We start from the raw sequence: 13,548 nt of genomic DNA on the forward strand, positions 1-13,548 counted from the left end.
GTATTGCTTCTAACTTAGCGGCTACACAAGCACCGTAGGTTGTGTCTGCACCCACCGGCCTTTGAGTTGTCTGGGGGCAAGCCCCTGTCCCCAACATCCTCCAGCCCAGAGCAGGGTCTGGTGGGTAGGAGGCACTCCCGGCGGTGGAATGAGTGAGTGAATGAATGAAATCTAACTTTTGTAAAGGGCCAGGCAGGTTGGAGCCCTCTTGACAGTAGATCTCAGAACCTGCAAAACCCTTGTGTGTGCACCTGTGTGTGCACACGCATGCGCGCGCGCGCACACACACACACACGCGCGCGCGCACACACACACACACACACACACACGGGGCACAGTTGCAGGGATACACACCAGGGGTGGCCCATCCCTACAGACGCATGCGTGTATGCATCTGGTAGGTATCCCATAGGAAATCCTTAGGGCCCCTCCCCAGCTAGGCTCCAGCACCACTCCACTTTGCACCCTCTCTAGGTCCCTGTGCCCTGGGTGTCCACAGGACAGTCATGCACCCCTCCCCAGTCCTCTACTCATGCATCCCCATCCAGCACTGTTGCCACTGATGGCGTCCCCCACCTCCCCCCTCCCTCAGGGCTCAACTCAAGTCCTTCCCCTTCACCAAGGGTCCTGAGCTTCCCCAGCTTCTCCAGGCCTCGCTGTTCACACTCTCTTCTGCTTTCTCACTCAAGTTGCCAACCGGCTGACCTGCACCTGGGCATACCTGCCCACCTGAGCTAGACTGTGACCTCTGGGGGACCAGAGCCTCTGCCTGAGGTTTCTGAATCCCTGGCACAAAAGTGGGCGCAGAGAAGGTGTTGTGTGCTTTTATCTGAATGGACAAACTGGTAAGTGAGAAGTGGCTTCCTAAATGGAGTGGGGGTGGCAGTGGCTAGGGCCAGGGGTCAGGGGAAGTAGGGGCACAGCCATTGTACCATTGACCCCAGCCTTGCAGAAGCTTCCAGGGGCTTTGCTGGCTCACTAGAGGTCTTGAGTTGATGTGACCCCAGGCTGAAGGACAGAGGCCAGCCAGAGTCCATCTGGGTTGAGAATCAGGGTGGAGGAAATGAGAGGAAGCCAGGAATTCTGGGTGCGCCATGGGTGACTTCATCCTAGTCAGAAACTCTGGACGCTCTCAGTCCTCACTCTGGGACCGGGAAGCCCGTACAGAGGAAAGGTGGGTGTCGTGCTTTTATTACAAGATGACATTGACCCGGACCCAGTCCCCCTGAGATGGGCCAGAGACTGTCAGGATATAACTGGGTCCTTCATCATGATCCTGACCTTGTGACCCCACTTTGGAAAACAGCTCAGGGGCTTTTCTTCTGGCAGAGTGTGAGCTCTTCTGCCCAGAGGATCCTGGGCCCTCTTCCATCCCTGGCCAGCCTCTGACAGAGGTGAGATGGGGGTCACTGAAAGGTGAGACCCTACAACACCCACCCTCACCTAGACCACCCTTGAAATGAGACTCCCGCGGCCCCAGGCCCTCATAAAGAGAGCATGGGGTCATCAGGAGGGAAGCCACTGCCTAGCCATCCCCTCCTGCAGTGGCTAGAGCGCCTGAGGGGGCCTGGCTGTGCTCCCTCCACTTCCTTCCTCCCTGCCACGCTGCCCACTAGACCCTCCTGGGTTTGCCTCAGAGAGAGACACAGAGGCATTGCCCAAAGTGTAGGCATGGTCCAGAAACCTCAAACACGGTTTCTTCAGGGCCAGGGCAGGAAGGACTTAGCTGAGAGGGCCTTTGGGGCACTGACTTCCTCCTCAATCCAGAGGCCACAGGAAGTCAGACCCCCCTTTCCGTCCCATGCTGAGGCCCAGTCACAGAGAGAAGATGCTCTGTGGGGCTCCTTCTCCCAGCCCCTGCAACCTGCGTGATGGTGAGACTTACTTCTGGGGGTTTGGGGAAGTGGGACAGCCCAGCACCACGACCCCCATCTGTGAGGCTGGAAGGAAACCCCTTCCCTGCAAGATGGCACTCTTAGGCTCTCCTGGCATCTCAGCGGTCTCAGGAGGGCTCCACGCGGGGCTCCTGGTGGCTGATGAGCACCCACGGCTGCACCCAGGACCATGAGGAGCCATGAAATGAACACAAGGGTCTTCCTAGATGGTCATCTTTTCTCCCACACTTGAGGAATCCGCCCCTATGGACATATAATTCACATACAATATTCTACTAGTCTTGAGCGGATATCCCAGCACCTTGGTATTTTATACACTGTGAAGTGCTCCCCGTGATAAGACTAGTCACCATCTATCAGTGTACAACATTATTGTACTGTCATTGCCTCCAGCCCCTATCCTATGCTGTATGTCTCATCCCCGTGGCTGATTTATTTTGTAAGTGGAAGTTCACACCCCTTAATCCCCTTTACCTATTTTACCAGCCCCCCCACCCCTCCCGACTCTGGAAACCAGCAGTTTGTTCCTATATCTAGAAGTCCGTTTCTGTTTCATTTTGTTTGGATTGTTCGTTTGTGTTTTTCATTTTACATGTAAATGAAGTCACACGGCATTTTTCCTTCTTTATCTGACTTATTTCACTTAGCATGATAACTCTCTAGATCCATCCATGTGTTCACAATGGCAAGAGTTATATGAGTCATATTCCATTGTATATACACACTACATCTTCTTTATCCGTTCATCTGTCAGTGGACACTGGGGCTGCTTCCGTAATTTGGCTACTGTAAACAACGCTGCCATAAACATCTGGGTGCACGTATCCCTTGGAACTAGTTTTTCTGCATTTTGGGGGTAAAACTACCCAGTAGTGTGATTACTGGATCATAGGGTAGTTCTATTTTTAACTCTTTGGAGAACCTCCATACTACTTTCCACAGTTTGCATTCCCACCAACAATGCACAATGGTTCCTTTTTCTTCACATCCTCACCAACATTTGTTTCGTGTGTGTGTGCGTGTGTGTGTGTGTGTGTGTGTGTGTGTGTGTGTGATTTTATCCACTCTGACAGGTGTGAGCTGGTATCTCACTGTGATTTTGATTTGCATTTCCCTGATGATGAGTGATATCAAGCATCTCTCCATGTGTCTTGTTTAGCTATCTAGATGTCTTCTTTGGAGAAATGTCTGTTCACTTCTTCTGCCCATTTTTATTAAAGATTTTATTTTATTTATTTGACAAAGAGAGAGGGATCACAAGGAGGCAGAGAGGCAGGCAGAGAGAGAGGGGGAAGCAGGCTCTCTGCTCAGCAGAGAGCCTCATGTGGGGCTCGATCCCAGGACCCTGAGAGCACTACCTGAACCGAAGGCAGAGGCTTAACCCACTGAGCCACCCAGGCACCCCTCTGCCATTTTTTAATTGGATTATTTGTTTTGGGAGTGTTGAATTGTTTAAGTTCTGTATGTATTTTGGATACTAACCCTTTATTGGATACATCAGTTGCAAATATCTTCTCCCATCCTATAGGTTGCCTTTTAGTCTTGTTAATTGTTTCCTTCCCTATACAGAAGCTTTTTCTTTTGATGTAGTCCCAATAGTTTATTTTTGGTTTCATTTTTCTTCCCTCAGGAGAGGTATCTAGAAAAATGTTGCAGCAGCTGATGTCAGAGACATTATTGTCTGTGCTCTCTTCTAGGATTTTTATGGTTTTAGGTCTCACATTTAGGTCTTTCACCCATTTTGAATTTATTTTTGTGTGTGGTGTAAGAAAGTGGTCCAGTTTCATTCTTTTGCATGTTGCTCTCCGGTTTTCTCAACATCATTTGTCGAGGATACTATCTTTTCCCCCACTGAATATTCTTTCCTGCTTTGTTGAAGACTAATTGACCATATAATTGTAGGTTTATTTCTGGGACTCCTATTCTGTTCCACTGATATAGAACACTTGCGATTTTTTGTGTCCTTTTGATACAAGCCATACTGACAAGTATAAGGTGATATCTCATTGTGGTTTTGATTTTGCTTTTCCCTGATGATGAGCGATGCTGAGCATCTTTTCATGTGCCTATTGGCCATCTGGGTGTCTTTTCAGAAAAATGTCTATTCAAGCCCTTCGCACATTTTTTATTCAGGCTATTTGTTGGTTGCTAAGTTGTGTAAGTTTTTTTATATATTTTAGATATTAATTCCTTATTGGATGTATGATTTGCAATTTCCTTCTTGCATTAGTAGTTGTCTTTTTGTTTTGTTGATGCATGCAAAAAAAAAAAAAAAAAGGTTGCATGCAAAAGCTTTTTGTTTGCTATCGTCCCATTTGTTTATTTTAGCCTTTGCTGCCCTTGCCTCAAGAGAGCAAGCCAAAAAAATATATTGCTATGACTGTTGTCAATGCTATGACTGCTGTCAAAGAGCTTACTGCTTATGTTTTCTTCTAGGAGTTTTGTGGTTTTAGGTCTTACATTCAAGTCTTTGATCCACTTTGAATTTCTTCCCATTGTATATTCTTGCTTCCTTTATTATAGATTAATTGACCATATATGCCTAAGGTTTTTTTCTGGACTTTCTGTTTTATTCTGTTCATCTGTATGTCTATTTTTGTGCTGATACCACACTATTACGATTATTGTAGCTTGGTAATACAGTTTGAAACCAGGGGTCCCAATCTTGCCAATTTGGACCTTTTTCAAGACTGCTTTAGCTATTGGGGGGTCTTTTGTGGTCTCATACAAATTTTAGGATTCTTTTTTCTAGTACTGTGAAAAATGCCTTTGGTATTTTGATAGAGATTGCATTGAATCTGTAGATTCCTTTGGATATTATGGACATTTTAACAATATTCTTACAATCCATGGACATGGTATATCTTTCCATATTTTGTATGTCATCTTCAATTCCTTTCATTAATGTCTTAGAATTCAGAATACAGGTCTTTCACTTCCTTGATTAAAGTTATTCACAGGTATTTTTTTAATGTAATTGTAAATGGGATTGTTCTCATAATTTCTCTTTCTTATAGCTTATTATTAGTATATAGAAACAATCAATTCATGTATGTCTATTTTGTATCCTGTGACATTATTGAATTTGTTTGTTAGTTCTAATAGTTTTTTTGGTGGAGTCATTAGGGTTTTCTATGTATAGTAGCATGTCATCTGAAAATAATAACAGTTTTACTTCTTCCATTCTCAACTTGGATGACTTTTATTTCTTTTTCTTGTCTAATTGCTGTGGCTAAGACTTTCAATTTTGAATAAATGTGGTAAGATTAGACATCCTTTCAGCTTTTCATCATTGATGATGTTAGCTATAGTTTTTCATATATGACCTTTATTATGATGAAGTATGTTCCTTCTGTACAATTTTGTTTAGAGTTTTTATCATAAATGGATGTTGAATTTTGTCCAATGCTCTTTTTGCATCTATTGAGATTATCATATGATTTTTATCCTTCAATTTGTTAACGTAGTGTATCAGGTTGATTGCTCTGTGGATGTTGAACCATTCTCTCCCCCTGGAATAAATGCCACTTGATTGTGTTGTGTGATCCTTTTAATGTATCATTGAATTCAGTCTGCTAATTATTGAGGATTTTTGCATCTATGTTCATCAGGGATATTGGCCTGTAATTTTCTTTTTTCATGGTGTCTTTGCCTGGTTTTGGCATCAGGGCAATCCCAGCCTAATAAAATAAGTTTGGAAGCATTCTTTCCTCTTAAACTTTTTAGAATAATTTGAGAAGGCTAACTATTAACTCTTTAAATATTTGGCAGAATTTACCTGCAAAACTGTTGGTGCTGGACTTTTGTTTTGGGAGGAATTTTTAAATTACTGATTAAATTTTATTACTTGTAATCAGCCTATTCAGATTTTCTGATTCCTCATAATTCCATCTCAGAAGGTTACATGTTTCTACATTTTAGTTTCATTGACCTTGCTGTTGTTTTTTTTAATCTTTGTTTATTGCCACTCTGATCTTTATTTCTTCCTTTACTAACTTTGGGCTTTGATCATTCTTTTTCTCATCCCTTTAGGTATAAAGTTAAATTGTTTATTTGGGATTTTCTCTTATTTCTTGAGGTCCACCTGTATAACTATGAACTTTCCTCCTAGAACAGTTTTTGCTTTATCCCACAGATTTTAGAAAGTTGTGTTTTCATTTTCATTCATCTCAAGGTATTTATTTTCCCTTGGATTTCTTCACTGACCCATTGGTTATTTAGTAACATGTTGTTTAGCCTTTATGTATTTGTGATTTTTAAAATTTTCTTTTTATAACTGATGTCTGGTTTCCTACAATCATGGTCAGAAAAAATGCTTGATATGATTTCAGTCTTCTTGAATTAAGACTTGTTTTGTGGCCTAACATGTGATCTGTCCTGTAGAGTGTTTTATATGCACTTAACAATTATATGTATTCTGTAGTTTGGGGATGAAATGTCCTGTATATACCTATTAAGTCCATCTGGTCTAACCTGTTGTCATGGCCAATATTTCCTTGTTGGTTTTCTGTCTGGATGACCTATCCACTGATGTAAGTGAGGCATTAAAGTCCTCTACTATTATTGTATTACTGCCCATTTCTTAAAATCCATCTGAGCTTTCAAAGATAACATGAGAAATTTCAAAGCTATTTCCTTCTTTAGACAGACACTTCAGACTCTTCCTCAGTTTGTGCAAGTTACCTCTCTGGTAGAAAAGTTTGAGCAATGTTAAAATAATGCATTTCCCCTCTCTGTGTGATTCTTGCTTTAATAATGATCCACTGTGATTCTAAGACCTAGAAGAATGTCTCCCTGATGGTGGGATTTAGTCCCTGTAACTGATGACAACAGACTCAGAACACCAGAATGTTTGAGCTGGAAGCAACTGTAGATATCAAGTCATATTCTATTTTAACAGAAAAGGTTCTAAAGAAAACGCGATATGCCCAAGGTCACAGAGCTCCATTTCAAGGGTGCCAACCCCACCTGCTTTGGAAACAACTTTAGTCACCACCTCACACCCACCCCTCCAAGATCCACAGCTGCAGCTCAGTGAACTCATTGCCTCCCCAGGGGCAATGAAAGTCTTCTTGGCTATAGGTCTGCTGCCCATTTGCCCCTCCATAGGTGGTTCTAGAACCATCCAAGGTGGGTTCCAAAGCTCCAGGAAAAAGATGTGCACAAGCTGTCTATACCCAGCTTTTTATATTCTTTCTGTTTTGTGGCCTTGGCAATGGTCTAGCCATGTTCTCTCTACCCAGATATCTTTGCAGTTATTATAACCTTGTTATCTTATATCAGTCACTAATTATGGTTCGTATTAGCCAAGGTCCTGGCAGGAAACAGATGGCACACTCAGAAGTTTAATGAAGAGAGTTTAATGGAGACCATTTACAGAGGGCTGGAGAAGCACCCAATAGACTAGCAACTGCAGGAAGCCATTACCACCCACGCACCCGGAAGGACAATAAGAGGAGATGAGGTAGCAAGACCCTGGTGGGAGCTGGAGCCATGGAAGAAGGGCCATCCGGCAGGAAAAACACAACCATTGACCAAACTGCAGGGAGGAAAGGAAGGAGTGTGGAAGAAATGCCCCACCTCTCTTTCTTCCCTCCTTTCGGCTTCTACCAGGACCTCCTGTTGGTAAAACCCATCTGGAAACCAGATGGCAAGGGATCCCAGATGAGTGGGCGCACAGGGGATGTCCTCCCAGGTGGAGAAGCAGAGAATGAAAGGGGGGCAGCAGGAGGCACAGAGAATACCAGCACGTGGCTCATTTCCTTTTCCCATTTATTTACTCTGCCGGTAAAGTGCCACATCTGTCATCTCTCTATGGTTCTTGAGGGCCGCCGATCACAGAGTTCCAACTGGCTGGATATTTCATGTGGCCCGATTAGACCAAGCATCAGCCAGAAATGGCCAATTGCAGGAGAACATGTTGCAGAAAATATTATTGCAATGAAGTCATGTTCTGTGAGCTTTATTTTTCATGATTCAACAAATTCTGCCCATTTAACTGCCCCAAACCTAATGTCTTTCCTTTCAAAAATGCCAAAAATACATATTTCTTCCATTTACATGAACAGTGGGTGAAGCTTAATACTGTGTTGGGCTGTGTACATCACATTCATGCCTTTGTTGATCTGGCAGGAGGCCCAAGGTCAGTAAGGCCCTGGCCCAACCAAAGCTGTGGGTGGGGGGTGGTTACTAGGGTTCATCTCATATGCTAATTTTAATCACTAAATTGTTGGGCTGACCAGGACCATGAGGCTGTATCTCAGCTCAGCAGAGCCTTGATTGATTACTGATGTCTGCCATGGACATAGACAAAGCTGTGGTGGTACCAGTGCCATCTTGGACCTAAACAGTTACCTATCTTGGCTTTTGGAGGAACCTCTGTGATTTCCTCCTCTACCAGCCTGTGGCTTCCTGCCTGTCCTTTCTTTCTTTCTCTCACTGTACTGGATCATGCCGAGTGATCCCAGCCTAGGAGAATATCCAGTCAGTTTCCCCTCCACTCTTTTAGCAAAGAACCTGACCGCACTCTTCTTCACAGGCCACCACTCACGTGTACGTGACCATCGTGGATGAGAATGATAACGCACCAGTGTTCCAGCAGCCTCACTATGAAATCGTACTGGATGAGGGCCCAGACACAATCAACGCTACCCTCATCACCATCCAGGCTCTAGATCCGGATGAGGGGCCCAACGGCACAGTTAGCTACGCCATTGTCGCAGGCAACATCATCAACACCTTCCGTATCGACAGACACACGGTCAGCAGCCGAGGGTGGGGTTTACGAGGAGGCTCCGCTGGCGGAGCAGATGTGATGTTATGGGAGGTGGGAACGGAGAAAAGATGGAGTCTGGGAGGAAAGTATGGAGGCAGCCAGGGTGGAAGGAAGCAGACTTAGGTGGGGTGGTAACACGGGCTCCCCATCATGGCTGAGGTGTCAGAGCACACCTCCAGGCAGGGGTGCCTGGTCTGAGGGTTCCCCATGAAGAAGCTGGTCCTCGGGGACCCACTGATCCATGCTTGCCCCCTGTTTTCCCCCCAGGGTGTCATCAGTGCCGCCAAGGAGCTGGACTATGAGATTAGCCATGGCCGCTACACTCTGACCGTCACTGCGACAGACCAGTGCCCGATCTTGTCTCAGCGCCTCACCTCTATCACCACGGTGGGTGGCTGGGACACAGCATGGGGGGAGGACAGGGCCCAGGAAGCTCTAACGGGGAAGGGGCAAAGGGAAGATTGTCCAGGAGAAACTCCTAAATCCAAGAGCCCTGCCCAGGTCTTGGCAACTCAGCCAGACTTGCTGTGTGACTTGGAGGAGCTTACTGAACTTCTCTGCATAGCTTCATCTGTCAGACAGATGATGACCCCTGCCTTCCCCCACCCCGCCCTTCATGGGAAGGGCCCCAACTCTGGTCAAACCAACAGAAGTTCATCTCCCTGCTCTTCCACTCAAAGACTCGAGGCAAGTCAGTTCACCTGCCTGAGCCCCGCTTTCCTCTTCCATGAAAGGGAGAGAGTGAAGGCTCATCAGTGTGGGCAGAGCAGACCATGGGAAATGACCGTAGGGCGGCAGTAAATAGAAGTCCGGAGCATTATGCTAATATGGTGATTATGTCCATAAAAAGGCTTTGACACTGACAATAACTTATCTGTAGGCATAGCTTAAAAGGCACACCCCTCCCTCCACAATCCCAGAGAATCCTTGCATCGGCCCCAGGAGACAGGATTATCAGACCCACTTTACAGATGAGGGAACTGGGCTCAGCTCCAGGCTAGCCAGCGTGGAGCCCCAGTGAAGCCTGTCCACCACCCCAGGTGCTCGTGAACGTGAATGACATCAATGACAACGTGCCCACCTTCCCCCGAGACTATGAGGGACCATTTGATGTTACCGAGGGCCAGCCGGGGCCCCGCGTGTGGACCTTCCTGGCCCACGACCAGGACTCGGGCCCCAATGGGCAGGTGGAATACAGCATCATGGATGGAGACCCTCTGGGTGAGTGGGGCCTGAGCCAGACGTGGAGGGCAGCGCAACCCGTGACCCTCTCCCCAGCCCCACTTAGGAGCCGTGACCGTGCACTCTCTGGGCCTCAGTTTCCAACCCATAAGATGCCGGAAATACTCTTCTCCCCACCCCTTCCTCACAGGGATATGAGAGAACATTCTGAAACCTGAGACTAGTAGCCTTGGAGGGTCGCCCTTTGAGAATCAGGTAGAAAATGCCCCAGCATCATACCCAGAGGAAAGACCCCAGGGCAGAGGAAGGATGAATATCCTTGCCCCAACCCTTCCGGACCCCGAGATGCATTCAGCACCTGGATTTTTCTGTACATCTGGTTGCCAGGCATAGCCTTCACAGCTACTTCAGTGATCATCCTCGGGAAGAACGGGGTTGGCCCTAGCCTGAGCGGTTCCACAAGTTAGTTTCCGCTCATTTCTGTAGAGTCAGAATTCCAGACTCCAAGGCTTGCTGGTGCCAGGCTGGGGACACACATGTGGGAAGGGGTCTAGGTAGGACAGCAGGGAGTAGTGGGGGCTATGGGACCCAAGCTCAGCTTCTGCTGATGTGGCTATGTCAGCATGCAGGCCCCGAGGGGCTAGGTCTTCCCACCTTCAAGACAAAATCTAGAAATCCAAATCTTTGTGAAACATCTGGATTTTCAATGGGCTATTCAGTAAGTATTTATTGAGCACCTACCCTATGCCAGTCATAATTCAGGTGCTGAGGATGTTGGACGGTACAAGATGGACACAGATTCCTGTCCTTAGCTCACGTTCCAGTAGGAAGACGCAGGCGATGAACCTAAGTGACTGAGCAGATAACTTAGTATATCGGGAGGTGCTAAGGGCTCTGGAGAGATATAAAGCCAAGAGATGGGGTGTGCCAAGCAAAAGCTGCAATTTTGAATAGGGTGCTCAGGGAGGACATGTCCAGGGAGGTAACATTTGAGCAAAGACCTCAAGGAAAGCAGAGCAGGTCATGTGGACATCTGGGGAAGACCATTCCAGACAGAGGGAACAGCAAGTGCAAAGCCCCTGAGGCCAGAGCATGCTAAGTCAAGTGAGAGGAGCAGCAGGAAGGGATGAGGTCAGAGTGGTAGTCGCTCCAGACATTCTTGGGTCTTGCTGACCATGATGAGGATGTGGCTTTGGTGCCAAGTGATCTGAGAACCATAGGAGGGCTGGAAGCACAGGAGGTACCCAATTTGACTTAGATGTGACCAGGGCCACTCTGATTCCTGTGCTCAGAACAGACCCTTGAGGCCAAGGAGTGGGAGCGGGAGGGACCATAGGAGCCTGTTAAAATCACTCAGGCTACAGATGGCGTAGCTGGGATCAGGCTGGTTGCACCGAAGGTGGTGACGGTGAGGTAGGTGGCTCTCGTGTATTTCAGGGGTGGAACCAACAGGATGTGCTGACTTATCAGATGTGGAGAAAGTGGGAGATGACACCAGGGTTTCGGTCTGAGCAACTAGAGAGAGGGCATGACCGTCAGCCTGTGGGGAGGCTGCGGTGGGAGCAGGTGAGGGGGAGAGGTGAGAGGAGGTGTGAGATGGCAGGTGGGGGTTAGACGCCCAAGCCAGGGGTTCGGGAGGGATGTCTCTGCTGGGAGCTGTCAGCATGGAGATATACAAAGCCATGAGCTGAGAGGTCCGCACCAGAGAAGGAGGCAGATGAGAGCTCCCAGGATAGAACACAGAACCTGGGCTGTATTTGCAGTCCAGGCACTAAAACTCACTTCCAGAGCAAGACTTGGAGGCCCTGCTAGCCTGAGCTTGCAGGAGGTCGCTCCATTCTGTCAGTCCACCGTTTCACGCCCCCAAAATCCCTTCTCTGGCCAAACCGCATGCCTTCCTCTCCCGAAACCAGCAGAGCGAGGGACTTTCTCTGTTATTCTCACAACCACGGAGGCTTGATCGTCGCCCGGGAGTCCCTGCGCCTGTTCGGGAGGCTGCTGAAGCTTCACCGAGGGGTGGGAGCTGGGCAGGCGGCTGACCCCCTTCCTAGCAAGAGGCCCTCACTGCTCCCAGCTTTGGGGTACAGGTATATCTTTGGGGTACAGGTGAGGTACACCTATATCTTAGCACACTGCAGACAGCTCCATGCCGTGGACTTTTGGAGTCCTGAGCCAGACCTCCTGGTTAAATTGACACATGATCATGGTCAGCCATAGGAATTTAGGGTCTTGTGGGGCATCCCAGGAGACTGAGAGGCACCCCCTGCCACTGCCCAGAGAAGTAAGAGAAGTTTGGGGTCCCCTTCCCCCAGGAAGGAAGAGCCCAGAGATAACTTCGGGATCACAGAGTACTGCCCCATTGCAGGGTAGACTAGGGAAGGCTAGGGTTGTGCCTGACCAGCTCCCACAAGGCACGGGGTCCACTCCCCACAGCGCCCCCTACCTCCAAGTTCAGTGACACCACAGCAGTAACCTGAAAACCTGACATGCTATGTGTCAGGACTGCTTTCCGTGGAGAGCCGGCTTAGTGATACACCACAGGTGAAGACGGTTTGGGCCACCCCCCCCCCCCGGCTCCCAGCCCTGCAGCTGGAGCCTGGAGGGGCTCCTGTTGGTGGAGAGACGTCAGGGGTGACAGGAAGCCCTACTAGGCTCTGCAGAGGATATACGCAGTCAAGCAAGTCAGGAAAGAGGTTCTATCCCTGGGAGCCCCTCCCTCTAGCCTTGGCCTTCTCGGAACCTCCAGCAGCCCTTCCAGGACAGCCTGCTCCTCTGACCCCTCATCCATCCTCACCCCCCCTGAAGGCCCCAATTCCCTTGGCGGACTGCCTGGGCTCCTTTCCGGGTCCCTCTAATCATACCAAGACCTGCCCTGGATCCAGCACCCAGGAGGTGGACCAGGCCTTGTCCAGTCCCAGTGCCACCCTTTTATTGGCCCATTTTCCGTATGAGGACATCAAGGCAAAGCTCAGTCACATGCCCAAGGGCACATGGGAGTGAAGTCAAGAGGCAAATGGAAAGCCTCTGTTTTTAACCTCTACCTCCAAAAGGAGTGGAATGCTGGGGAGTTCCTGGGGGTAAGCTGCTGGGGATAATGCATCCTGGGTCCTCGGCCTGCCTCCCTCTCCCCGATCTTCAGTTCGTGAGCTGATCTCACTGGGGTCTAGCCTGGGTCCGGCCCTCCAGAGCCTTAGGCCTGCCCCCTGAGTTCTCAGAGCCGTTTCCTTCCTTCAAGAGGGTAGCTGGCTTTAGAGAAAGGGCTGAAGGCCATCTGTTCACCCATGGTCAGGGGCCCAGACAGGGCTGGGAAACCCCAAGAAAGGGAATCCCCAGTTCTTGTGAGACCTTGGAGTGTCAGGCTCAGGAAATCCTGCTTCAGATGGCTTCCACGCCTCTGGGAGGGTGAGGGGTGGGGGGGGGCCGCAGAAGGGCTGCGTGTGGAGTCAGAGCAGCAGTGGCTGGGGGCAGGGGCAGTAAGGTAGGATAGGAAGGGTCAGGCAGAGGGAATTGTTGGCAATTAGGGCCTCCACCCTTGCGGTGGCCTTGCGTGCTGTATGTCCACAAGCAAGTCAGTGTCCCATCTGGGCTTTTCCCGCAGGTGCCATTTGTCTCTGGCCCAGTTCCAGGGCAGGGGGGACGCAAAGAGGCAGCCCGCCCTTCCTCACATCTACCCCACCTGCCTCACTCACCTTTCCT

At 48.5% G+C, this 13,548-nt stretch overlaps 1 protein-coding gene across 5 annotated transcripts in view; it reads left to right on the forward strand.

Annotated features, from left to right (window-relative positions):
* The window catches only part of CDH23 (cadherin related 23), a 396,562-nt gene that overhangs the window by 355,063 nt on the left and 27,951 nt on the right, over window positions 1-13,548 (forward strand). For all 5 annotated transcript variants that reach the window (XM_082715700.1, XM_082715695.1, XM_082715696.1 and 2 more), the window contains 3 exons: window positions 8,434-8,655; window positions 8,938-9,057; window positions 9,711-9,891. In XM_082715700.1, the coding sequence (XP_082571826.1) occupies window positions 8,434-8,655; window positions 8,938-9,057; window positions 9,711-9,891 (523 nt within the window). The remainder of the gene's footprint in view (window positions 1-8,433; window positions 8,656-8,937; window positions 9,058-9,710; window positions 9,892-13,548) is intronic.

Source organism: Mustela nivalis (genome assembly GCF_964662115.1).
Source record: "Mustela nivalis genome assembly, chromosome: 2".
Lineage (NCBI taxonomy): Eukaryota > Metazoa > Chordata > Mammalia > Carnivora > Mustelidae > Mustela > Mustela nivalis.